This window comes from Lagopus leucura, unplaced genomic scaffold (genome assembly GCF_019238085.1).
Source record: "Lagopus leucura isolate 7727_CA_CO unplaced genomic scaffold, USGS_WTPT01 Super-Scaffold_100157, whole genome shotgun sequence".
NCBI classification, from domain to species: domain Eukaryota; kingdom Metazoa; phylum Chordata; class Aves; order Galliformes; family Phasianidae; genus Lagopus; species Lagopus leucura.
In genome coordinates, this window is record NW_024962334.1 from 8,707,331 (window position 1) to 8,732,443 (window position 25,113).

The window sequence follows — 25,113 nt, forward strand, 5'->3', positions numbered from 1 at the left end:
CAGCAACTCCTGGGCAGACTCTCTTCAGCCAGCAATGGCTCCTGGTCCATCCACCACATTTCTTGTTCCTTCTGGACTTAGTCTTGATCTCTTCTTCCCACCCACTTTCTCCTCCAGCCTCCACCCAACCCCACAGGTAAGGGGCTTTGCCACAGGTGGGAGCACTGGCTGCTAGCTCACAGCATTGGATGTTTCTGTCCCAAACCTCATGACAAAAATCCTGTTAAATTCAAAGAACATTGTACCGTTCCTCATGGGAAACTCTTAATTTCTGAAGAACATTTGTGAGCTGCTTCTTGGAGTTAGCCCAGTCCCAGTAGCCTGGATATTAGGGCACGAGTGCATTCTCGTTACTCATCTAATGCATGATTTACTATTTGTCAGTGAAGGGTCTGTCCAGTTGTCATCAGATTGTGCAAATTTACCTTCCACGTGAGGCGGGATTTAAGTTTCGCTGTTCTTCAGGGGCTGACTATGTGCAGAGGGAGTTGTAGTCATTTTTTTTTTTCTTCTGCAGGAACTTCCTTTCTTTAAACACCACCCCTTGGCAATGGACCTGCTGACACCTCAGAGCAGGGGAGATAAAAAGGGCAGCCCTGTTCCTGCTGCAAGCACACAGGCAAGGGCAGAGGCTACTCGGGAGCTCAGAAGCCACCAGCATCGCATTCTCCTCTGGTCACACCACCGTCAGGAGCCATGAATCAAGGTACTGATGAGCTTTATGATAACTTGCGGTATATTTGCGGCTTGGCAGGGCTCCTGTGGTGAGGACTGGGGCTCAAGAATGCTGGTGAGTGGGACTCCGAGGGAAAGCATCTGGGTGCTGCTGGGGAAGTGCTGCTTTTGGGGTCAGACTGTGCAGGTGGTTTTGAGGGCTCAATGAACATGGCTGGAAGGCACAACTCAGTGCTCATCGCTTTCCTTCAACCTGTAGAAATCTGGCTCTGCCAATGGTAATGGGCAAGAAGTGTGTTTTTTAGAATCTTACTGGGCTAAGCTGAAAGGAATTTCTTTCATCCTGCTTGACTGTGCAGAGTATTGCTCTTTAGGGATGGCTGACACCACCTGTCAGAAGTTGCAGTGTGGATGAGAGGGATTTATGTGGCTTACCCTATTGTCAGCAGAACCTGCACTGGCCCAGTGAGGTGCCTGAGTCACTCCTGCAGCGGCTGCAGCTGCTGGGGCCACCCCAAGCCCTGGGCTTGGTGTGTAGCTGGGCAGCAGGGCAGCAGGGGCGGCTGGTGCCAAAGGGACAGCTGGCAGCAAAGTTGGCTGTCCAGTGCTGCCCAGGGGAGGCTCAGGTTGGATATTAGGACAAATTTCTTCTCCAAAAGAGCAGTGAGGCAGTGGCACAGGCTGCCCAGGGAGGTGGTGCAGTCACCGTCCCTGGAGGTGCTCAAGAACCATGTGGATGTGGCACCAACCTTAATGATTCTATGAATCTATGATTTCATACCTCTGTACCTTGTATGTGGATGAGCTGGAATTTCCTTGCCAGCCTCAGGCAGCAACATCTTTGCCCTGAGATGAGTGCTCTCTCAAGGTTGGGTAAGGATGGTAAGTAAATGCAGGTCTCTAAATGTTGTTCCTTCTTGCAGCCACACCATATAATTCCCACTGCACTTCCTTCCTGAGAAGCCCTTATCCCACTGAAGCTGGGCTGGCTATAAACACACTGCTCTACAACATGATTTTTTAAACCTCATGACTTACGGATGGGGCTGTAAGGATGAGGGGCTGTGGGTCAGCCTGTAACACCTCTGTAACAGATAAATCATGGAACTGGGAGAAAAATACATCTGTATATTTATGTAGTTCAGAGCACTCATCCACTATAAACCATTAATTCTCATGTTTACAAGCCTGCAGGCAATGCAAAGAAGGCAGCCTAAGGGTGGAGATGCTTCCAAAAGATAGGGGATGCCTCCAGCTGGTTTCATGGCATTCCTCAGAACAAACAGCTGTGTCAGCTGGACCACGGATCACCAGGAATCACTGATTTCTCAGAAATCAGTGCAGGGAGGTCAGCATGCAGCCCTGGGCAGGCACAGCTCCTCAACTTGAGACTTGGCACAGACTGGGAATGCTTCAAAAAAATAATTAACAATTACCTGCGTTATTTTCTCTTTGCATCCTCAATATCAACGGTAGTCAGCAAAAAAAAATATTCTGAGATGAAAATCATAGAATCACAGAATGATTTGGGTTGGAAGGGACCTTAAAACTCACCCAAACCCAACCTCCTGCCATGGGCAGGGCAACCACCCCTCAGAGCAGGCTGCCCAGGGCCCCATCCAACCTGCCCTTGAGAACCTCCAGGAATGGGGCACCACAGCTTCTCTGGGCATCTGTGACAGGGCCTCACCACCCTTTGAGTGAAGAGTTTCTTCCTAGCATCTAACCTAAATCTCCCTTCTTTAAGTTTAAAGGCATCCTCCTTGTCCACTATCAGATGGTGTAAAAAGTCGGTTCCTCATCTGTTTCTAAGTTCCCTTTAAGTACTTGAAGACCACACTGAGGTCTCCCCAGAGCCTTCTCTTCTCTAAGATAAACAAGCGCACTTCCCTCAGCCTTTCCTCATAGGAGAGGTGCTCCAGCCTGTGATCATCCTAGTGGCCCTCCTCTGGACCCGCTCCAACAGCTGAAATGTCTTTCCTGAGCACAGGCTCACCAGAGCTTCCTAAAGGAGCAAGGGCAAGCAGCTCTGGTGGCTGGAGATTGGTTTGTTCCTTCAGCAAAGGGTTGAACAATTCCTGCTGAAATTTTTGGTGTCCTGCATACCCTGTTGTGCAAAATATCAGCCCTAGATTGACAGTGGCATGGAGCAAGCAAACAAAAAGCACTCCAAAAGGCAGCCAGTGGATGAAAGGTGATAGTTAATTTTAAGTCTGTTTACCATACTTCTGATAATTCTTACACAGCTATGACAAATGGGGTTTATTGAGTAAATAGGAGGGAATGCAGGGAGGCAGTAACTCGGTGCAGCTCACTGGGCAATCACTTTGGTTTGCTCAGAGCTGTACTCATTGTGCAGCAATTGCAGCCTAGATGGAGGCTGGGTTTCAGGATCCAGCCCTGCTCACAGCCTCTCTCATGTGGAGCCGTGTCCGCAGCAGCCACCGGCACATCTCAGCCTCCGTGGTGCTAGGGCTGGCTCCCAGTGATGCTCACCTTGGCACTGCTGGCGGTGCCATATAAAACTGTCAAGGCATTTTGTGACCTAATCCCTTAACCCCTCCTACCTTTGACTCCTTTATTTCTAAGTGATCCCAGTTTTCATATTTCGTGACTCGCCCACCTCTTTATCTGAATCACTGGTGAGCCAAACGCTTGCTTAGCGTTGCTACTCCCTGCTGTTTGCACAGCACTTAGCTCTGAAGAGGCTCATGGGCAGAGACAGGACACGGTGTGACACTTCAGAGGAGCCATGGCCGTGTCCTGGCATGCTCTGGGCTCTCTCTGCCCAACCTGAGCAGAGCCCCAGGCCCCCACCTTACTGAGGAGCAGAGGGGTCTTGCTCTGCACCTGCCAAGTTCAGCAGTTTGGAGGGCTGACTTTTGACAATTCTGGGTTACATCCAACTTGGCTAAGTGCCTATGTCCCACAAGGGTCAATCACGGCTGTCAATATCATTAACTGATAATCACAACAGATCAATTCAGTGCCAAGATAAGGCCAATAAAGTCTTTGATGTGAGAAAAAATCAACAGTTGGGGTTAATTTTTAAGTCACTGGTCCTGGCTGTTATTACTATGACTACTCCTACTACAATGACTGCTTCTGTCACTACTATCACTGTTGCTTTACTATCTGCAACAACAACCGTTTGTAGTGCTCAAAGATCCTTGCCCTTGGCTATACATATATTTCTATAGCTGTTTATACACACGTTGCCTATGCTGAAGGATAGCAAGGTGAGGAAGATGCATAGCTGCATGCAAGTGCCTGTGGCGTCATTCCCTTTGGCATCTGCTGCAGAGCAGCAAAAACAAAACTAAAAACAATACACAAATGTTGCTGTGCCAAGGCAGTGTTTGCTCTGTGGCGAGGCAAGTTGTGTCATAGCAGGATGGTCCCAGCTGCTGCCAGCGTGACCCCTCTTGCCCCCAGCACCTGCACCATGAGGTGGGGTGCTCCAGACCCAAAGGCAGGAGAAATGGTATTGTGAAGTGGTATTGTTTTTTGCTGCTGAGCCATCTATTCCTTGCAGTGGTCCTTGAAAGCATTCTTGCTGGCCCACTGGGTGCCCAGGTGTTTTCGTGACCCACAAAAGCTCTAGTAAGAAGAAAGCTGTCTTTACTGACCAATATATTTGTTCCTATCTCTCTCTCTCTCCGCAAATGAACTTTCAGACAGCGACCTGAAGGTCACCAACGTTGACTTCCTGAAGAGCCAGAACTCGGTGCAGCACCACACGGATGCGTACGACACCTCGAACCTGGTGGTGCGGCGTGGGCAGCCCTTCCTGCTGCAGCTGACCCTCAGCAGGGAGCTGCGAGCCGCCGACAAGCTGGCACTGCACTTCAGCATTGGTAAGCACTGCTCGGAGTGGGAGAGCACCGGGCACTGCACAGCCCTGCAAACCCATGCAACTTGTTATTTCCAGGTGAAAAGCCAATGGAGCCCACGGGGACCCTGATGTCACTGAACCCCAGGAGCACGAGGAATGTCAGCGGTTGGCAAATCTCCATCATCAAATCCAGTGGCACAGAGGTAGGGGAAAAACCCCATAACCCCTGTCCTGTGTTTCCTTAGCCCTACGGATTTTCTGTTCACCTCCCACTCCCCTACTGGGCACACAGGATGAGCCCCATCCCTCTGCCCCACAGCACTGGTGCCACCATGGAGGGTTGGTCACATCATGTCCCCTCTCCTTGTTGCCTCCCAGTGCATTCTGTCTGTCACCAGCGCACCCAATGCCGCTGTGGGAATATATGGCCTGATAGTGCAGACTGGCCCTAACATTTACAAGCCCAAGACGAACGCCGTCTACCTTCTGTTCAACCCTTGGTGTGAAGGTAAGGAAAGCAGTCCAGCAAGGTGGATAATCAATACTGCTTTCAAGGACTTGACCTGGGAGCTTCTCCTCTCCCCCTTCTCATGTACATCCTTTCTTCTCTCCAAATCGCCGCGTCCCTGTGAGTCAAGAGCGATGAGCCAGCTCCTCACTGGGGAGCCTCTAGGGCTTAAAATAAAGACTGGCCTTATAGGAACTCTCTCACAATAGCAAGAGAAGTGTGAATGCCACACGGCCACCAAGCGGTGTGAGCATTACAGACCACCAGCTGCCACGGTGTAGCTTTCCAGGAAAATCTTCCTATAGCAGGCAGCCGACATCTAAGTGTTTTTCTTCAAGGTGATATTGTCTTCCTGTCCAACGAGGCTGAGAGAAAGGAGTACGTACTCAACGATACGGGCTACATCTATGTTGGGTCTGCCTTCGACATACACAGCAAACCCTGGAATTTTGGGCAGGTGAGGCACAGCTGTCCCCACAGCATCAATACCTCTCTTCACTCTTTCTCTGATGTTAATTTAAATGAATCCACAAATAGATTAAGCACGCGAGCAGCTTAAAGCACTTGAGTAATCCCCCAGTTTCACTGGGAAATCTCAGCTGCTTAAACTATCTGCTTAAGCAGATTCCCTAGCCCCAGACCAGAGCTCAGTGAATTCTTCAGAAACTGAGAACAGAGCATTTCTGACCAAATCTTCCCCTCTGGGATCCCCCTTGCTGGCCAGCTTAGCAGCGGGCGAGAGTGTGGATACATGATGACATCTGATTCTGTCCCCATTGCATCATTAATGCTGTTGCGATCTTTTTTTTATCTTTTGGGGGTTCCTTTTTTGCTCTATTTTGTTCTCCAAGTCTGCAATTTCTAACGGAGTAACATAGAGGAGCCCATCAAACAGCATCTGTGGTGCTGCCTTTCCCACAGTTAAGGAGGAATCTTTTGCCATAGTAATCTGCAATTCTGTATTTTTTTAACCAGAATCTATTTTATATATGTCAATAGCTTGAATATCTGTAACCCTCTCAAAATGTCGTTATTCATGTGAGCAATGTGCAAGGCTTCAGGGAGGTGCTGTAGCTGACTGAGGAGTGCTCGCAAGAGCAAGAAGTTGCTGGGCCAGGTTCTGGCTCTGCTTGTGAGATGCATGACATAGGCTGGTCTCTCCCAAGGTAGGTTTTCATTTAAACTCTTCCATGGAGAAAAAGGCTTTTGGAAGCTCCATAAGCTCCAGAATCACAGAATCATAGAATCAATGAGGTTGGGAAAGATCTTTAAGTCATCTAGTCCAACTAGCCACCTACTACTAATACTGGCCATAGAGAAGAAGTAGGTTCATTCAATATCATAAGGAAAGGTCTGAAGGTAGGGCTAGTTTGGCAGTTTCCTCCACAAGAACCTAGATAGACCTGAAGGCGAATGAGCAAATTCCTCTTTCAGAGTGATGTGTAAAAACGTCTCCTTTTTCTCTCCAAAACAGTTTGAGGAATCAATCCTGGATGCCTGCATGTACCTGCTGGACAAAAGCAAGCTCAAGATGAGCAGTAGAAGGGATCCCGTGGTTGTGTCCAGAGCCATGTCTGCTTTGGTACGGCACTCTCAGAGGACTGGTTTGCCCCTCCAGCTTTCCTTCCTGCTTCTTACTTGCTTTTATTTCCCTGGGGATTAGAATGAATACAAAACTGCAGGAGAAGAGCTAGGGAGGCATTTTGGGTGGAAGGAAGAGGCAGGAGAAATGCAGCATCTCTCCGTTTCCAAAATGTGCCGCTGACCCAGCAGTTGTCCTTTATTAGGAAGCTGGTGGCCAGACCCAATGTCGTGCTTCAGGGGCAGCTGCTGGTTGCACTGGGAGGCTTGCTGGGAGCAGTGGGGACTAGGATGCTTGAAGACAGCCAGGCAGAGGGTTCCAGGCAGGGAAGCCCCAGCTGGTGCCAGCAGCCTTGTAGAGCTGTGGAGCACCTTGGGAAGATGTGGGCCTCATTCCTGAAGTTGTCTCCTCTGTGTGTGCATGGACACAGGTGAATGCCAACGATGACAATGGTGTCGTGATGGGAAACTGGTCAGGGAAGTACGAGAACGGGACTTCCCCCATGGCATGGATTGGGAGCGTTGCAATTTTGCAGCAGTATTACAAAACGAAGAAGCCTGTCTGTTATGGTCAATGTTGGGTCTTCTCAGGAGTCCTCACTACAGGTAAGGGGCAAAATCTTGTTTCTCTATCTGGTATCCTAATTACTGGGCTAGTAATCCAGGGAAACTTCTGCATGCCCTTTGATCCTGGTGTTTTCATTAAAGGCTTGAGGCACCTGTATGTGAGGAGAGGCTGAGGGAGCTGGGTCTGCTGTAGCGAAGGCTAAGGGGTCTTATCCATGTGTATAAATACCAAATGGGAGAGAGTGATGCACTGAGAGCCAAGCTCTGTTCAGCAGTGCCCAGCACTGGAACAAGAGGCCGTGGGCACAGTGTGGAGCGCAGGAGCTCCCTCTGAACACCGGGCAGCACTCTGTGCTGTGTGGGTGACTGAGTGCTGGCACAGGCTGCCCAGAGGCCATGGGGTCTCCTCTTTGGGGATTTCCAAAACCCACTTGCACGCAGGCCTGGCCTCCTGCTCTGGGTGTTGCTGTTTTAACAGGGTTTGGACCAGGTGACCCCAGTGGTGCCCACCGGTGGTTTTATAACCCTGTGTTCTGTTTGTGTTGCAGTCATGCGCTGCTTGGGGATCCCAGCCCGCAGTGTGAGCAACTTCAACTCGGCGCATGACACCGATGAGAACCTGAGGGTTGATGTCTATCTGAACGAGAAAGGAGAAAAGATGAAATGGTTGTCCTCTGACTCTGTCTGGTAGGGTTAACCATCTCTAATCCCTGTGACTCTGCATTCCCCAGCCCCGGCAGGCTTTTCTTTGAGAGTTTCCCTTTGCTTCAAGTTTGCTGCTGGGGAGAGAGAGACAGCCTAGGATCTCACAGGGCTGCACGCAAATCCCCTATTAAAGCTGCCCTTGAAGGAGCTAAGCAGAGGAGCTCACCACTCTTACCTACAACACCTCACTCCCTTTCTTTCCAACCTGAATGTACACAGGAACTTCCACGTGTGGAATGATGTCTGGATGAAGCGGAAGGACCTGCCATCAGGGTTTGATGGCTGGCAGGCAATCGACGCGACCCCTCAGGAGCAAAGTCTAGGTAGGATTTACCTGGAAGGGCTCTTCTGCAACTCCCAAGGGAGGCAGGGATGTTTTGTATGGAGCTGTGGTCTCCAGCCAGCTGTGAGCTCCTGAGGCCAGCCATCTCACTCCTGCGGTCTGAGCCCAGGAAGCAGGGAATTGTGTTTCTTGGCAGGCTGGAAGCCAACCCTGCAGGGCACTGTGGGTGCATGAATGTTTAAATGCATTATGTGTGTGTCATGTTTGGCACAGCAAATAGCATTGAATGTGCTTTACAGGTATTTTCCAGTGTGGCCCGTGCCCAGTGAAGGCTGTCAAAGATGGAGACGTGTATTTGCCCTATGACAGCAAGTTTGTGTACGCGGAAGTGAACGCCGACAAGGTCTACTGGCGCGTCACGGAGGAGAACGGCAGGAACCAGTACACCAAGCTGGGCGTGGAGAGCCGGAGCGTCGGCGCCAACATCAGCACCAAGGCTGTGGGGCAGAACAGGCGGGAGGACATCACTTGGGAGTACAAGTTCCCTGAAGGTGACTGCCTTCATCCTCCAAAGCAGAGTCAAAAGGCAGGCCCCGCTCCCAGCGGTAGCACAGACCACAGGGCTCTCGTGAGCTGAGGCTGAGGCAGTCGGTGCCCTGACACCTTCTGCTCAGCAGCAGAAGGACAAATAAAGGGCAGGGAGGTGGCTCTGGGTGAGAGCGCTGAGATACAGGTCTGAGGCAGATTTTTTCCTTCATCAGGCTCTTCAGAGGAAAGAGCATCCATGAAGAGAGCCGTCTCTTACCTGCAGCCCTCAGGGATGACACCTCGTTCACACTTTGCTGCAGTCCCCAAGGATGTGAGCCTAAGAAATGCGGGAGAGAAAAACATGGTCCAAAATGAGGTGGTCCCCAAGTCTGGGGTCCAGCTGGAGATAACCAACGAAAAGCCTCTGTGTCCTGGTAATCCCATTGAGGTGGTCATCACCGTGAAGAGCACTGTGGCCGGGAGCTGGACTGTCGACCTTGCCAGCTCCTGCCAGCTGCAGTCCTACACTGGGAAAGTCCATGCCAATCTTGGATATATCAAGCAGACTGTCAAGGTGGAAGGCCAATCTGGTAGGCATGGAAACTGTGATATGTTTTATAGGCTATTTACCCCCAGGGCTATCTGCTGCTTGCTCCGTATCTTTGAGCAACCTAGGCTCAACACTGCCGATCCCCAGCAGCACGACTGCAGTGTGCCAAACAACACACTAACGAGCGATGAATACTTAACAGTATTTGCTCATTCCAAGCATGAGTCACCTTCCCAAAAATATACATCTATATCTTTGCTTCTAGTGCTTTCTGAGCCAGCAGTTGCACGGGGGGGAGATGGGTATGCAGGGCAGGATGGCCTCAGCAAATATGCTTCACCCCGCATCCCGCCAGCATCACTTGGCACTGCCACCAGTGCTGCTTCTGCCACTGATGTGCTAAAGAGCCAGGTCACGCTTTCCGTCCCACAGAGGCGCGTGTCCCGCTGAAGATCATGCCCGATGATTACATGAAGGCACTGGCCACAGTGGATGATGAAGAGCACGTCCATGTCACTGCCATCGCTGAAATCCAGGGGACACCTGAGAAGCTCACCAAGGAGGTGTCTCTGAGCTTCGCGTACCCCCCCATCCAGGTCCAGGTGAGGCTGCACCCCTCCAGGCTTGGCTGGGGCTAGGGGTCTCCATGCAAGAGTCCCAAAATTAGATGGGGGGACTGAAGGAAACATTTCCCCTTGGCAGCACTTCCAGCACCTCTATCAGCTCTCTGATGCCCCGTGTTTATGTTTGCTTCACTTTCCAGATGCCAGAAACGGCACAGCTGAACAAGGACTTCACCTGCGCCTTCATCTTCAAGAACAAGCTGAACATCCCCATGGACAACTGCAAGCTGATGGTGGAGGGCTTGGGCATATTTAAGATGGCAACGTTTGATGAAGGGTAAGACAAGGTTTTGAGCAACCCTGAGCCCCAGAGCTCTGGGCATGGAATAACATCCTTTCCTTGTCTGTTAATTCTCCTTGAGGAAGTGGTAGGAGACAGTGAGCGGTGCAGCTCTTCGACATACATGCTCAAGACAGGGCCTGGGGGGTACTACATGGGGTACCAAACCCTGCTTGCTGCAATTTGGTTGCAGAAGGGCATAACCGTGCTAAATACATGCAATGGCTTTTTCTTTAAGCAAAACTATGACAAACAGGCAGATGAGACCGGTGATGTGCAAGGAGCTCATGCTGGGACTGTTTTCCTTTCTCCCTAGGGATATACAGCCGGGCAGGATTATTAAGTCTGAAGTCATATGCACTCCAACAAGAGTAGGAGAGAAGAAGATCGTGGCCAGGCTGACCTCCAACCAGGTCAAAGACATTTCGGTGGAGAAGGGCATCACGGTCACCCACTAGGAACAGCACCACGGCAGTGGACAGAAGGGGACCCTGAACATGTGACAGCTGCAGGTCACTGCCACCACTCCTCTCCTTGACTGTGGAATAGGGCTTGATGAGCAAAGAACTACAATCCCATTAAGCAAAGGGAATTACACTGGTGTAAAGGCCACAGCTGCTTTGATTGTAGCTGACTGTGCTTCAATAAAGAGCGTTAAAATCGACAAATTCACTGTGTGACTGATGTTCGTGCTGAGGCAGGGGCTGTTTTGCAGCCTCTGCAGTCTCATGAGGCTGCCCAGACCCCACTGCATTGGAGCTCAAGACACATTTTAAACAATTCCCCATGTCCTTTCCTCTCTCTCCCCGCTGGCAAATATGCTGGCACTCTGTGATTTGCTTTAGGTAGCAAAAGGGGCAAACCTGGCACAGTCTCCCCAAACAGCATTTTTCATGTATCTTCCTCCCCTCTTGCACCCTTCCTTAGTATTATTTTGGGTGGGGGTGTATGTTTTCAAAGTACCACCATCATTCCAGCACTCTCCTGGAAGAACATCACCCCTTATCTGGCTCTGGTTGCCCAGAGAAGCTGTGGTGCCCCATCCCTGGAGGCACTCAAGGCCAGGTTGGATGGGCCCTTGGTGGCCCTGGGTGGCAGTCCTGTCCATGGCAGGGGGTTAACACTGAGTGTTAAGTCCCCTGCAGCCTGATTTTACTATATGAATCACAGAATGGTTTGGGTTGTATGGGATGGGACCACTCAGGTCTAACCCCCTGCCATAGACGGATATAAAGTCATAGAAGGATTTGGTTTGGAAGGGGCTTCAAAGATCACTTAACTCTACCCCCTTCCCATGGGCAGGTTTGCTAACCAAGCACTCGGTCAGACTGCCCAGGGCAGAGTGGAGCACAGGGAACGGAGGAGCACAAACTGCAGCATGGAAATATTAATTCTTTAATAAGTATAATTAGCATCCGGAGGCATAAACCAGAGTTATGATTACCAAAATATATATATTTCCAAGAGATACAGGTTCTTTACTTGCATAGAAAGCCTGCTTTAAAAGACCATGAATGCTGCACATGGCCACTGTGATCCCGTCCATCATGGATTGAAGCCCCATGCTGCAGTGCTGATGGAGCCCAGCCTGGGCTGGAGGTGAAGGCACGATGCCACAGGGAGGGGAAGGGGGCTGGTTTCAATTCCATGGAAATAACTTTGGTCTCAAGCTACCTGGTGGGAGTTACACTACAAGGTGGATGCCAGGGCTTGGAATGAAGCAGATCACTCCAACTCATGAGGACTTCTGCTGCTTCAGGCTTTTGCCATGCTGTACCAAGGCGGAGCAGGAGGGTACAAAGGAGTGAGGGAACACTCTGATTTCCTGATGCCAACATTCTTCCAGCTCCTGCACCTTTGATGGGCAAAAATGTGGCAGCATGGAGCGGGCAGAGAGGAGTCCTCCTTTCATAGAGCTTTCTAGTTCCAGCTATTGAAACAGCACACAAACCCACACTGCTGAGGAGCAATGCAGGAAGTGGAAGGAGATCAGCCCAGCAATCAGCACTGTGGATACAGCTGTCACATTACATCAAATGCTGCTCTTCCACGGCTGGTCTTCCTGTGGGGCCCTGCAACCCCACCTCCACCCACAGGTGGGAGAGTTAACTGAAATCAGCAGCTCCCAGCTTCCACCTTATGCATCCCCACTTCTCCCTGTACAGATTCACATGTGTCCCCAGTGTCCCTGTGATGCAGACCCTGCCGTGCAGACATGAAGGCTGGTGCAGAAGTGAGACAGCCTCAAATTCCCACACCGCTCTGCTTTGTGCACTACAGCAAGACGATACCTCAGTTTCCCCAAGGTACAGCACGTTTCCCTTTACCAAGACATTTAGATAAACACACAGATCCTTATGCATTTTTTTCCCCCCAAAATCTATTTTTTCATAGAAAAAGAGGAGAAACAAAGGGGTCACTATGGTTCAAAACATCTCCCCTTGTTTTCCTGGATTCTGGCCCCACTGTACTCCTAGCTTCCATCCCACCAGACTGTTTGTTACTTCATGTTTAAACTCCTTTATCACTGCCATGAGGAAAAAAAAACCCTTGCAATACCCAGTGGAATTTGGGCTTTCATAAATAACTGAAAGTTAATCCAGGTCTTCCACAATACCTCGATTTACGCCCCAACTCCTTCATCTCTCTTTCCCAAGGCGATAATTATCTTTGCTGCATGTTACAGGGCCTCAAAGCTGCACAACTGGGGGTGAGAATCCAGGAGCACGTTGCCCAGGTGAGGTGTCACTGGTCAGTAAGGTGGGGGAGATGACAACAAGGCAAAACCAGCCCAAAACCAGTCTAGATCTTGGTTGTCAGAGTGCTGATGCCTGGAGCATCACCTCTGAATGCAGGCACTGGCAGGACGAGAGGCAACACTCATCCAGCCAGTGCCATGAGGACACGAGGCCCCACGGCTCCAGCCCCACACCTGGGTCTCTCCCCGAAGGCCACACAAGAGCAGCTCGGTAAGGCAGGACACAGCTGCAAAGGCCGTGTGGCTCTCACTTTGGGTTAAACTTGCTCTGGAGATTTGCATTGCTTCTGCTGGTGCTGGACCCGACTTCCCCATGAATAGTCCTGAATTATATTCTGCACCAGAAGCACCCGAAGTACAATTAAAAAAAAAAAAAAGACAAGAAAACCCACCCTGCTTCTCCACCACAAGCAGTTAATAAAATAACACACCGCCTGGACGCGTCCCTTGGCCCCTGGGCTGATGCTCTGCTACTCATGGGGCACTTGGATGTTCACCTCCCGAGCCAGGAACTGCTCGATCTCCTCCTGCGTCATGGTGGCGGCCGCGGGCACGGCAGGGGCTGGTGGTGGGTGCCTGCAGTCCATGTTGGAGAAGGGGTTGAGCCAGGACAGGGACGGGGTACCGCCGAAGGCCGCCTTCATCCCCTCCCAGCCTCTGGTCCGCTCCCAGGTCGGCTTCTGCTTCTTAAGGCGCTCAATGCCCTGCAAGAAGAGGAGAGTTTGGAGTCGTTTCACGTTCAAAACAGGTATTTGAGCTGCATCATGGTGCTCACAGCTCAGCTACTGAGATGGACAGACAGGCAGAAATCCTGCTGTACCAACAAATTCATCCCCAGTAACATCAAATCTCCAAAACACGACTCAGCTCACGGACAGCCCCAACCTTGGCGAATTATTTGGTACTGCTTGGTAATAAGGCTTCTGGAAGGTCATCCCTCTTTCAAACTGAGACCTCTTCTCCCAGTGCTTTTAGAGTCCTTCCAACAAGTAACAAAATACAATCACAACCTGAAATTTCACCTTATTTGGGCTTTTTTTCTTTACAATGGTTCAGCTACAAGAAAACTGCCATATTTCCCAGTCACTGGAATTACTACAGACAGATGTTGCCTGGTAATGAAAATCAGTATGAGAACACGCATGTTTGGCACCAATTAAGAGCAAATATTGAGGAACGCTATTTCTGCTTCACAAATTGTCCAAGGCCAACCCCAGTGCAAAGGAGCACTGGGTCAGCTCCAACCATCCTCTTCCCACAGCCACCAGTAAGGACACAGGTTGACTGTCAGTGCTCAGGTCTGGAAGTCTTCTCTATGTAGAAACTTGGAGCACTTGTTTTCACTCCTACATGAAGTCAGGCACACATCTTCATGCCCACCTTCTGTGTTACACACGAGATGGAGTCAGCTTTGCAGATGAGAGCGACAGTGACAAAGGTGACAGTGCAGAAACGCTGCTCCTCGAGAAGTGAAGACACGGGACTGGAGATTGGAGATGTTCAAGGAGAGGAAAAATGAGCAAGTTCAGTTCAAACCATTTAAAACAGCGGCTTTAGAATAGCATGACACAAACCAGCCCTCCGTTCTGATTCTGGAGGTGTTCTCTAAGTACCCACAAATCATCTCAGAGCTTTGCAAGGGGAAAACAATGACATGTGAATGACCTCTGTGGCACCACAACTGCACACCTAGTGAGCCTCATCATTAATGTGATATTACATAATTAACAAGCAGCAGCTTGCTTCTGCGCTAACACTGGGGAGAAAAAGCACCAAGCATGGAAAGCCTCCCTGGTCATGCCAGCTCTAACCCTGTCTTCGGTCACAGAGTCATAAAATGTTTTGGGTTGGAAGGGACCTTAAAGCCCACCCAGTGCCAACCCCATGCCATGGGCAGGGATGCCACCCACTGGATCAGGTTGTGCCATCCAACCCGGCCTTGAGTGCCTCCAGGGATAAGGCACCACAGCTTCCTTGGGCAATTGGTTGTGTCACCCAGTTCAATCCACACTGCTAAAATGGGGGATAAGGCTTGTGAAGATTTCAAAGCAGCAAGCCCCATCTTTCCGAACCACCACCCATCACTCAGAACAGCATCTGCCAACCATGGCACTACGTGAGGTCGGCTCGAAGCTGTGCTAAGGGCAGCTCAGCACAGCAGGCAGGGCAGGGCTCTCCCTCTCCTCTCCATCCCCAGCCTTATTTATGCTTCCTGGGCACATATTCAAAATAGACAAAACTGTTCAAAATCAGCTCCTGTTCACATTCTGCCTGGCTGCCACAGTCAGCAGGGCGTGAGGAAGGTTACAGAAAGGGAGGGAAAGATAAAGAAAGGTTCCCAGATAAATAAGTTTACTTTGTGATGTGCAAGCACAGATAAATAGAGCCGAGTGAGAAAAGAATCAGCAGTCAGGAACTTCTGTTTTACCAGCAGCTCTGTGTAATTGGCTCCTTGCCCCATCTCCCTCAGCACCCGTTTCTGTGCCGTGCCATACAGGGTGCTGGGGGCTCTGGCTCAGGAGCAGTGACCTGCAGACCGCCCTCACAGCTCAGAAGGAAGGCATTTGGTTCTTTTCATACGCTTGTAAAATCCAAAAGGAAGACACAAGCAGAACTTCAAACACCGTAACTTCTCTCCACATCTGTGCTCCCATTTCTGTCAGTTGCACCAAAGCAGAACCAGCACTTGAAATCAGGCGGTGCAGCAAGCCTGCCTTCCTCGTGTTGGTGCTGAGCCACATTGCAGCAATTCACACTCTGAGATGCACAGTGCAAATAAACCAGAGAACACCAGTTAGAGAGGCACACCAGGCACCAACAGACAGACATCCCTGCCGGCTCCGAACATCAGAAAGCTTGCCTGAAAAATACAATACTGGGTAATACAACACTTTGTGTTTGTTTGAAACCAGAAATGAGTAATTACATTTTTGTTTTCTCCACAATGATCTAAATGCCAGAACAATGCAAGCAACCTTCCTTCAAAATGCGTAGTGAATAACAGGACATAAAACAAAACCAGAACGTGCAATTCAGCAATTAATTACATGGTGAGGTGCATTCATTCATTACCTATCTGGGTGACAAAAGCCAATCCTGCTCAGACCAAGCTCAGGAAGCTGTTACAGATTTTCCCAAAGTTTCAAGAAATTAAGAACAGCAAAGAATTTTTTTGGAAAAGTTTTATTGCATTTGTTTTCCATATGGAAGCATTGACAGATTGAAAAGATGCAGCATTCACATTACTTCCAAAATGAGACATCCGCTAAACTTCTCCTTCCCTGATTTCCCTCCATCCCCCCATGGCTTTGAAGCAGTCTAAACACATCATCTTCCAAAAAATACGGCTTTTATTTAAACCAAGGAAAGAAAAGATTCCTTGGAATTCCTGGACACAGCTGATGAGTAGTTTTTCCTTTGTTCGCAATATTCTGATAAGTCTATAGGAGTAATGATCCAAAATATAGCAAAATTTCTGCCTGAACACAAGGCATCGGTCACAGTTATGAATGGTTTGGCCTTACCTGTTTCTGGAATGCCTTCTGTCCCTCCCCTTTCATCACCACACAGTCCATGAAGTACACATGCTCCTTACCACCACCAGTTCCCAGCTTTAACATACATACACACGGTGTGCGTTTGCACACAGGTGTGCACATCCACAGTAAAAGATTCACAAAGCTCCACACCAGGGCGATGCTAAGAATGTAGGACGGATCTCCCTGGCATAACGACACACCCCACCAAGGTCAGTCTTTATCCATCTGCCTCCAGGCATTCCCATCAGTTTTTCAAAGCTATTTAACAGGTATTGCTCCAACAGCTCATTTACGGAGACAAACACAAGCCAACACGATGCTGCTCCCATTCTAAGCATTTGAAAATCAGATTCTTTCTCTTTCTTTTCTGCAAATGTAAGGCATGTTAAAAATCCACAAAGTCTTCTAAATCTGCAACACAGTTACCCTAAGATGGCAACAATTTCCTGCGCACCAGGGAGGGAACAGACAAAATGATGCCAGAAAGATGAAACCGATTTTGTAGGTGGAAGGAAAAACGAGGGGGAAGCAGCGTTGGCAATGTTTGCTTTAGATACTTGAACTGCGTGCAATCACCAGGTCAACTGGCTCTCTTCCTGCGTTCTCATCTTGTGCCTTTCGGTAAAGTGAAGGGTCTACTTCCCAGTTCAAGTTCACTTCTGAAAGAGCAGCGCGCTCCTTCAGGAAGTCCAAAGGTGTCTGTGTAGGACTTGGCACTCATATGTCTTCCACAGAGCTCAGCACAGTCAGCAGACAGCATGAAAACCTACTCAGAAGAGGTGGGTCACAACGGAGAAGGAAAACTCCCTTCACATTAGTTATGCCATACAGAAAGCAGAGAGAAACAAAGGCCAGTAAAGTTAACATGATTAAGAAAAAAAAAAAAAGAAGAAGAAAGAAAGAAAGAAAAGCAACAGCAGCAGTTTCAGCCAGAGATATAGAATTATCTGAAGTTGTGGAATACAGGGCTTTTTTTTCTCTGCAATTATCAGCCATTCATTAGACATAAAAAAAAGTTTGTCTTGCTTTTCGTTTTAAACATTCATGGAAAATTTAAACAGTAGTGCTGCAATATGTTTCTATCTTAGTGGAAATGCTGGTCAAGAATTCCTCAGACCACATACTGGTATGGGTCTGCTTTTCCTTGGTCTGGTGTTGCGAATGGGCTAAGCCATGCTATAGAGAACGGATGGCCAAATACTGCTTTCATGTTCATCCATTTTGTTTTTTTAGCCCATCTTCTCTCTTCCTTTTTCAATTGCTCTATTCCCTGAAAACAGAAATATCACATTTTCAGTCAAACGCTCAGGTTTTGTCGCTCTGGGTTTGTGGAAAGGTCTATTCTCAGTTACCCCTTATCCAAAGGATGGAGTAAGAACATTAAAACGCATCTTTAGAGCCTCTCCTCTTTCCATTGCTTTATACTACTACTAATAGTGCTACTAATAAGAAGATAGAAAATGTTTCTCCAAAATAGAACTGTTTTAATTTTGTTCAGGCCTGGAAATTTCATCAAACCTTTTAAGACCTGACCTCCAATTGTCTGTATTGTTCAATTTAAAAAACCCACCACATAAAACCAAATACAAAGCACATACTTTAATGGCTGAAAGCATTACGTGCTAACCAGATGGGGAAGAAAAAATCAGAGGAAACAATCATAGGTTTGCAGACAAAAAAACCCAATGAGATAATCTCTATAATGCTCCAAGATTCACCAAGCAAGTTCAGGAAGTTCAGATTCACCCATGGCTCCATGTAGCTAAGTCTGCCTCTTCATGTTTCACTACATCACTGCCAAAACATGCATGGGCCGACAGCAGGGAGAAAAGATTGTATAAGATACCAATTGGAGAGAAATCATTAGCATTGTTTAGTACAGGTTAGAGGGAAAATAAAAATAAGCCATCAAGCAATCAGCTGGAACACTCACTGGTCAGTCCCTTTTAAACCAAAACCGAAAAACCCCACAAACTCAAATTTGTGCTGTACAATAAACACGAATTGGGTCTTCCAGGAAAGCTATGACTGACTGAACACACTGCCACAGAAGCACAATTAACTGGTGCAGTCACTGGAGAGCATTATTTTTCCAGGGGTAGTGCTGGCTGGCAGATTGTTATGATTTTTAACTTATGATCTTTTGCAAGGTAAGCTTCTCCTGACCTTCACATCTCTCCTGTGCTATAGATTAATGCACTGTAATACATCTGTGTGTCTCAAGTTACCAGTTCTGGGTGCTCTGCAGAAAAAGCTCAGCCAACTGCAAGAGCTGCAGTGACCCCTGAGAATGTCACCTCCAGAGGTAACGGCACAATACTGGGGATCTGGGTGCCTCCAGGCAGAGAGGAAGCATCCCAGGGGGCCAGCATGCACAGGGCAGAGAAGGAGGTCTCCTGGGGATTGGAAGAAGGTGAGAAAGGTCACGACACAGTCCTGTCTCTAGAATGTGACAAAGAATTCTGAAAGGGGCCGTATCAGGTAGAATTTCACCTGGCAACATCCTGCACTCAAAACAGATTGTTTGCAAGACCCAGCTAGCTCAAAGCTAGCAAAATTAACAGACAACACAGAGGCCTCCAAAGAGCAAAGTCTTTACTGCTGAGTATTAAAAAAACACAAAACATAAATCAAAAGCAAACCCCCACAACCAAACAGGGAGTGTCCATATCTTTAGTTTTAGTCTGTGGCTTAAGTCCTTTCACAAGAGCTTCCAGAATTCAAGGGGATAGGAAATGAAGGAGACTTATTTGTGTACCTGACTATGGGAAGCAGCTTCTAAAACTCCTGCCAGGTTTCAAGGACTGAGAAATTTGGGTGATGGTTTCACAGAGAGCATTGCTAATTTACACACTTATTGATTTAACTTAGACAGGATCTGGTTCCATATGACACTGTACCCTATCGCAGAGGTTGCCCTGGCAGGACGAACAGCTGCAGCCCTCCTCTGAGCACAGAAGAGCCACAGTGTGAACATCAGCCTTTTGCAGAAGCCAGGCAGAAAAACATGCACTGTAAAGAAGGCTCAGGAGCGATGGGTTCTTACACACTGCAATGACAGTCACAGCTCTCCAACGGCAGCCAACATATTTATTCTAGCTTCAACTGGCCACGAGTAAAGCGAAGGATAAGGACAACTAAAGGAGGCAGGGTACTCTGGTCCCTCTTTTAAGACTGTAATTTCTCTTCAGTCACTCCAGTTAATTCCAGTCCTTTGATGTGAGCTATCGTATCTCTGAGCATGCTTGGTGAAAGCCAGCAGCATTCACTTGTGGGAGTATCACCAGGAGGCACCAGCTCCACCGTTACAGAAGCAGCAAGTGCAGCAACACCAGGGCAGCAACATTACTGCGTCACCTCTACTATGATGTATTCAAACTTGGTAGCTTTGCAGCAGACTGTACCCGCCACTATTGGACTGTATTCCATTTCCAGGAATGTCTCAAATTTCCCCTGCTTTCCCTCCCCACTCCTTGAGAATGGATTTTGAACAGATTAACAAGCAAAACTGAAAATTTTCTAGCATGCAAAGCTGCATGTTGTGACACAACAAAAATCTGAAACACCAGCGTAGCAGCACTTCATTAAAGGAAAAATATTCCTGAATCTACAGTTCTTGAATCTGTACAGAGTAAACCCCAATACCAACGCCTTACCTTACCCAGGGTAACGTCTGATCCCACAACATCCCAGCCAATAATTACGTCGGTGGACACCACTCCTCACAGTGACTTTCAGAGGACAATTTAGCACTGTGCTGATTCAGCTGGTCACAGTGGATTTTTCCTCAAAGGGTACACATGAATTCCCCATGCAACGAGGCAAAACCCCGTAACTCTTTCTATGAACGGTGAGAGACAAGGTAAAGAAAAGAGGGTGTGGAACACCCACCGTTTCGTCAGTGCAGATGGAGTGTACTTGGGTCCCAAACATAACCGAGGTGAAGATGAGAAAGAGGAGCGCCTCAAAACACAAGAGGATGAGAAGGATCACTGTGGTTGGTGGAGAGAAGGAGCTGCATTCTGTGAAGACAAAACAACACAGTTGGAAGGGGAGAGATCAGGTAATGCAGCAGCAAAACACCCACTAGGCCATGAGTTTTCAGAATGAACTGCACGGTGATCATACTCAAAAAGGTGCATGGGGAAGCTCAGACTTCTTGAGGATGCACAACAATGAAGCAGTCACTCCTACAAGTTCAACAAGGCAACAAGAAAGCACCACAGGGTTTTTCTGTGTTAAGCAGCATCTCACCTTTTTCAGTGAGATGTTTTCCCAGCCTGCTACTCAGGAACCCATTCTACTCTCTTTCACTTACAGCATGGGTGTCAAACCTTTTGGCTTGCCAGGGCTGCACTGAGTGAAGGGGAATTGTCTTGGGCCAAATGTAAAATACATAATAAAGTAACAAAACTTATGTTTTTAATATATTTTTTATTAAAATGTAAAAAGCAGAGAGGAGCAAAACCATAAAACTAATGAGATGCTTGGCCCTGTTTTTATGAAACTGATGCATCAGTGCAATGTTCAATGGAAGTGGCTGCAATTGTTAGTGAGATCTCCAGGTGCTCGTCAGTGATTTTCAATGAAATGCTATTCTTCCTGTGATTCATCCTTGAAAACAACTGTTCACAAGTGCACATACTGCCAAAAAGCAATGATGTGAATAAGGTATGATTGTGAAGCACAGGATATTTTTCTCTGTTAAGGCAGACCTTATAAAAATCCAGTAACAAAACAAGACTGAATTTTCTTTGACGCGAATGTCTGACTGCAACTCTATACGTTCCATTTGAAAATGTGCAGGTAATGTATTTGTGTCAACTGAAAATGGAGTCAGAAATAAACAAAAAAAAATGATGATTCTTTTGGAAATCTTGAAACCTATTCCCAAATTCCTTCATCAAACCAGAAAGCAGAGATGCATATTTTTCGCTGTTCACAGGCCTGTGTTTAGCCAACACATCAAAATGCATGAGGCCATTTGCCATCACTTGAGCTTGCCATAATTTGTTTCATTGCAAATGCTGTCATGGTTGAAACAGAAAAGATAAGCTGATTTTCACCATGAAGACACACATTTAACTCATTTAAATGAGCGATCAGATCCACCAAAAACTGTTAAATCTGTGAGCCATTTTTCATTTTCAAGTTCTGGCACAAATTTCATTCCACAAATGATTTCATATCGCAAATCATAGCATCTTTTCAGCACTTTGTCCTGACTTAGCCACCTTCCTTCAAAAAAGTAAATGATGTCCTCCTAATTGCATCCATTCTTTTAAGGAACTCCTGGAACTGGTGAGGATTCAATCCATTGGACTTTAATGCAATTCTCAGCTTAGATGATGATTTGCATGACATTATCCATTTTCAAAGCTTTTGCACACATGTTTTCTTGGCTGTATGATGCGGTGATATTTCATCAAGCGTGATTTGCTGGTGGCAGCTGCACCACCTTCTATTAATTTAATAAATCCCCCTTTTTTACCAGCCGTTGCTGGGGCACCATCAGTAGCTATACCACATTATAGCTGCCACACTTTCCAAGCACTGCTTAATAAGCACACCATCAGTAAATAGTTCAGATTTATTTTGCCACCACGTGACTAGCTCTTATAACAGAGTCCATTTGAGTTTTTAACCTTATAAAGATTTTGTTGAGATGACAGAATTCTTTTTTGGTTCCACTGTCTTCACAAAGTGTTCCCTGATACGCATCAAATTTGGCAGCATGTTTTTGCAGGTAATGTTTTCCCAATTGTAATCTTTGAAAACTATCACCACTTCTTTACAAATTAAGCAGAGTGCCACGTTATTTGCCTTGAAAAACAAGCACCCATCTGTCCATTTTTTTGTTGAGCACACTTCCTTCATCCGTGATTTTTCTTTTTCTGGGTTCTGTTTTCTTCTGAGATGCTGTCAGGTAGGTTGAAATATTAGTATTGGCAATCACTGCATTGCTCTCAACAGATGCCACGTGCAGTACGCACACGGCATCGTCACAAAAATAGTAAGAAAAGATGAGTATTTCTCCCATGAGCAGATGTGAAGCTTCGAGAGATAAGCAATAATCAGGCACAACCAGCAAAAATGTAAGGCAGCTGGAACAACAGATCCACCTCTTGTAAACTTCCTCTTCTGCTGCCAAAACCTGGGACAGATGGGAAACTGCTTCCCCCACAGACACAGGCTTGGAGAAAGGGAACTTTCCTTTGATGTATCCTTCCTTCATGGTCCTTGCCACCATAGTCAAATCCAGATGTTCTCAGTGGCATTTAGCAGCTGGTTGGCAAAGTTCTGAACTGCACAACAACCTTGTCAAATTCAGTTCATAAGTGAGTGCACCCATCCTCCACATTATTATAAGCTAATAAAACCAGTCCTTAAGCACAATGACATGTTTTAAGAAAAGGGAATTCTAAGAGAAAAGAAGGTAATGCCCTTCCAAGAAAAGGCACAAGCTGCACACACAACTTGTGGCACCTGTCTCATTAACTCAGTATTATCTAGAGGATTTCCCATACTCACACTTTTTAAAAACATATCTCAAATGCTTATGGGAAAACTTGTTCATTTGTTGCTCCAGAACAAGGGCTGGCAGTTTATTTTGGTTCTTGTTCATTTTTGTGTGTGTGTGTGTGGAAAGGAATTCCTTGTTCTCGTGAGGGTGGATTTTTGGATCTGAGTTAACATGTTTTCCTGGCAGTCTTGCAAGAATGATTCATGCTACCCTTTTAAAAAGAGCATACACATTCTCCTTATCTTGCTTGGCATTCAGGAAATCAGTGCTGCATTTAGGGAAATAGTAGTTTACTGCACACATAATATCTAGGAGTCTTTATGTCTCAGCTTCCTCTCAGGCAGTTTCAGCACTAAGACAGAATAGGACATTTTTCAGGGCAAAAATCCTGGCAGGTCAGAAAAAATTATGAAGTTCCAGGATTGATCATTAAAAAAATAAAATTGAAGATCACATAACAGAGCTTTGATAACATTCTCCTAAAGATGATACAGAAGGGGTTGTCTTACAAGCAAACTGCATTATAAGGTCTTTTCCATACGCTAATCTGATATCTTAATGAGATGCTTCATTAGTACTCACTTGTCCAGTCCTCTTCAAAGCAATACAAGAAGTGAAATCCCACCATAATTAGAGCATGCAGAGAAATCAGTGCTATATACATCTGGAAAAAAAAAAAAAGAAAAAGAAAAAGGATGCAATATAGGCATCAGGCAAAGACCAGAACGCTCACTTTCATCAACTTAAAATCAAGGACAGTGTTCAGACTTAGAAGAACCCTACAACCAAAAATCAACAACCTCCATCCCCCAAATAAAGCAACCTGAAGGTGGTGAACACTAAGGTAACACCCAACTCAGTGTGGCCTTACCAACAGCTCCAAGGGCATGGGAAGAAGAAGTTTAGTTGGAAGCCAGGCAGACACAAAGCCTGGTGTGCTGCGCCTCAGTGTGGCCTCCCAGACAGCGCGACCCTTCCTCTGCTGAGCACAGTGCAGCTCTCAGATACCAGCAGCTCTCTGACACTCAGGTGTCATGCTGTCAAAGCTCATGTCCATGCTCTCAAGCACGAGAGCACTACAGTTTACCAGTGAAACAACAGCTAATTTGTTTTAGCCACAAGAAGCACTTAATCTGTTTTCCAGATGTCATTTCTTTCCCTTAAATAAGTGTTTTTCCCTGAGGCAGACACTGGCATGGAAAATTCCTGTCAGCCTTCAACACTTCGTACTTAATCCATTTTTTTTTTAATCCTGTCTTAGCTTTGCAACAAAATACTTCAAACCACTGGCAGTACTACACTACAGTTTACAGAGACAGGGCTAGAAGGATGACTTTCCTGGACCTACAGACTACTAGGTGTGAGGGACATTTTGTTACAGGGTGACCCTGTGGGAGCAGAAAAGGGTGACAGGAGAGCGTTTTGCCTCCCCTTGGAGCTGGAAGGTGCTGCCAAGCTTTCATCTCCCCAGGTCTTAAAGAGAGTAAACAGGAACAAAACAAAAAGAATAAACAAAATCTTTTGTTTCTCTTGCAACTACACTGGCTGTTTAATAGAGCCCACTTGAAAGTAATGGCAGTTTTAAGGGAAACAGAAATCCTTTTGATATGATTAAAGCATCTTGCTTATCCCTTACAGTGAAAACAACCTTGCTCAAGGGAAAAAAAATGGGTTTTGTTCTGTAACCCACATCCTAACAAACCACACTGTAGAAAATAAATTTTGGAGCAAGGCTTGCCTCTTAATTCAAAGTTTCTCCCTTTCTACTTGGTAACATGAGAACACGCTTCCTTGAACCTACAGATTTCTCCAAAGACTTATTAATAAAATAGGGCATCATTAACAAGCAGCCTTGCAACACTCACACTGCTCCCACAAGACATTTGCAGTCCTTTTGATGAAACAGATCTGCACCCTCCCATGTAAGTAGTATTCAAGTCTGTGCTCCTGCTTTCTTACACGTTATGCTACAGAAAACAGCACAAAAAGTCAAACATCTCCTCGGTTTTCAAGCACAAAAATAAACTGCTTGCAAGTAGAACATGAACAATGCTTTCCAAAGGGGATGTAGATTTCCCTCTCCTTGCTTAAGATGTGACACCATCTCTTATTATGCAATCTCAGACAGGTGCTCCTTCAAGGACAGCATTTAGGTACC

The 25,113-nt window shown here is 47.1% G+C and overlaps 2 protein-coding genes across 4 annotated transcripts in view; one reads left to right on the forward strand and one right to left on the reverse strand.

Moving 5' to 3' along the window:
- Positions 1-536: 536 nt before the first annotated feature.
- TGM4 (transglutaminase 4) lies at positions 537-10,803 on the forward strand. Its single transcript, XM_042889279.1, has 14 exons — positions 537-706; positions 4,353-4,532; positions 4,607-4,713; positions 4,889-5,018; positions 5,357-5,475; positions 6,493-6,600; positions 7,031-7,205; positions 7,715-7,853; positions 8,091-8,194; positions 8,454-8,705; positions 8,916-9,272; positions 9,665-9,834; positions 9,996-10,132; positions 10,452-10,803. The coding sequence occupies exons 1-14, from the start codon at positions 697-699 to the stop codon at positions 10,591-10,593; spliced, it is 2,130 nt and encodes a 709-aa protein (XP_042745213.1). The 5' UTR covers positions 537-696; the 3' UTR covers positions 10,594-10,803.
- Positions 10,804-11,510: 707 nt separating this feature from the next.
- Positions 11,511-25,113, reverse strand: part of ZDHHC3 (zinc finger DHHC-type palmitoyltransferase 3) — a 29,809-nt gene continuing 16,206 nt past the window's right edge. For 2 of the 3 annotated variants that reach the window (XM_042888455.1, XM_042888454.1), the window contains 3 exons: positions 23,538-23,619; positions 20,324-20,454; positions 11,511-13,597 (listed from right to left, as the gene is read on the reverse strand). In XM_042888455.1, coding sequence (XP_042744389.1) covers positions 13,364-13,597; positions 20,324-20,454; positions 23,538-23,619 — 447 coding nt within the window. In that variant the 3' untranslated portion in view covers positions 11,511-13,363. Of the gene's footprint in view, positions 13,598-16,074; positions 17,703-20,323; positions 20,455-23,537; positions 23,620-25,113 lie in introns of those variants that run through there. The other variant, XM_042888456.1, reaches the window with a different exon arrangement.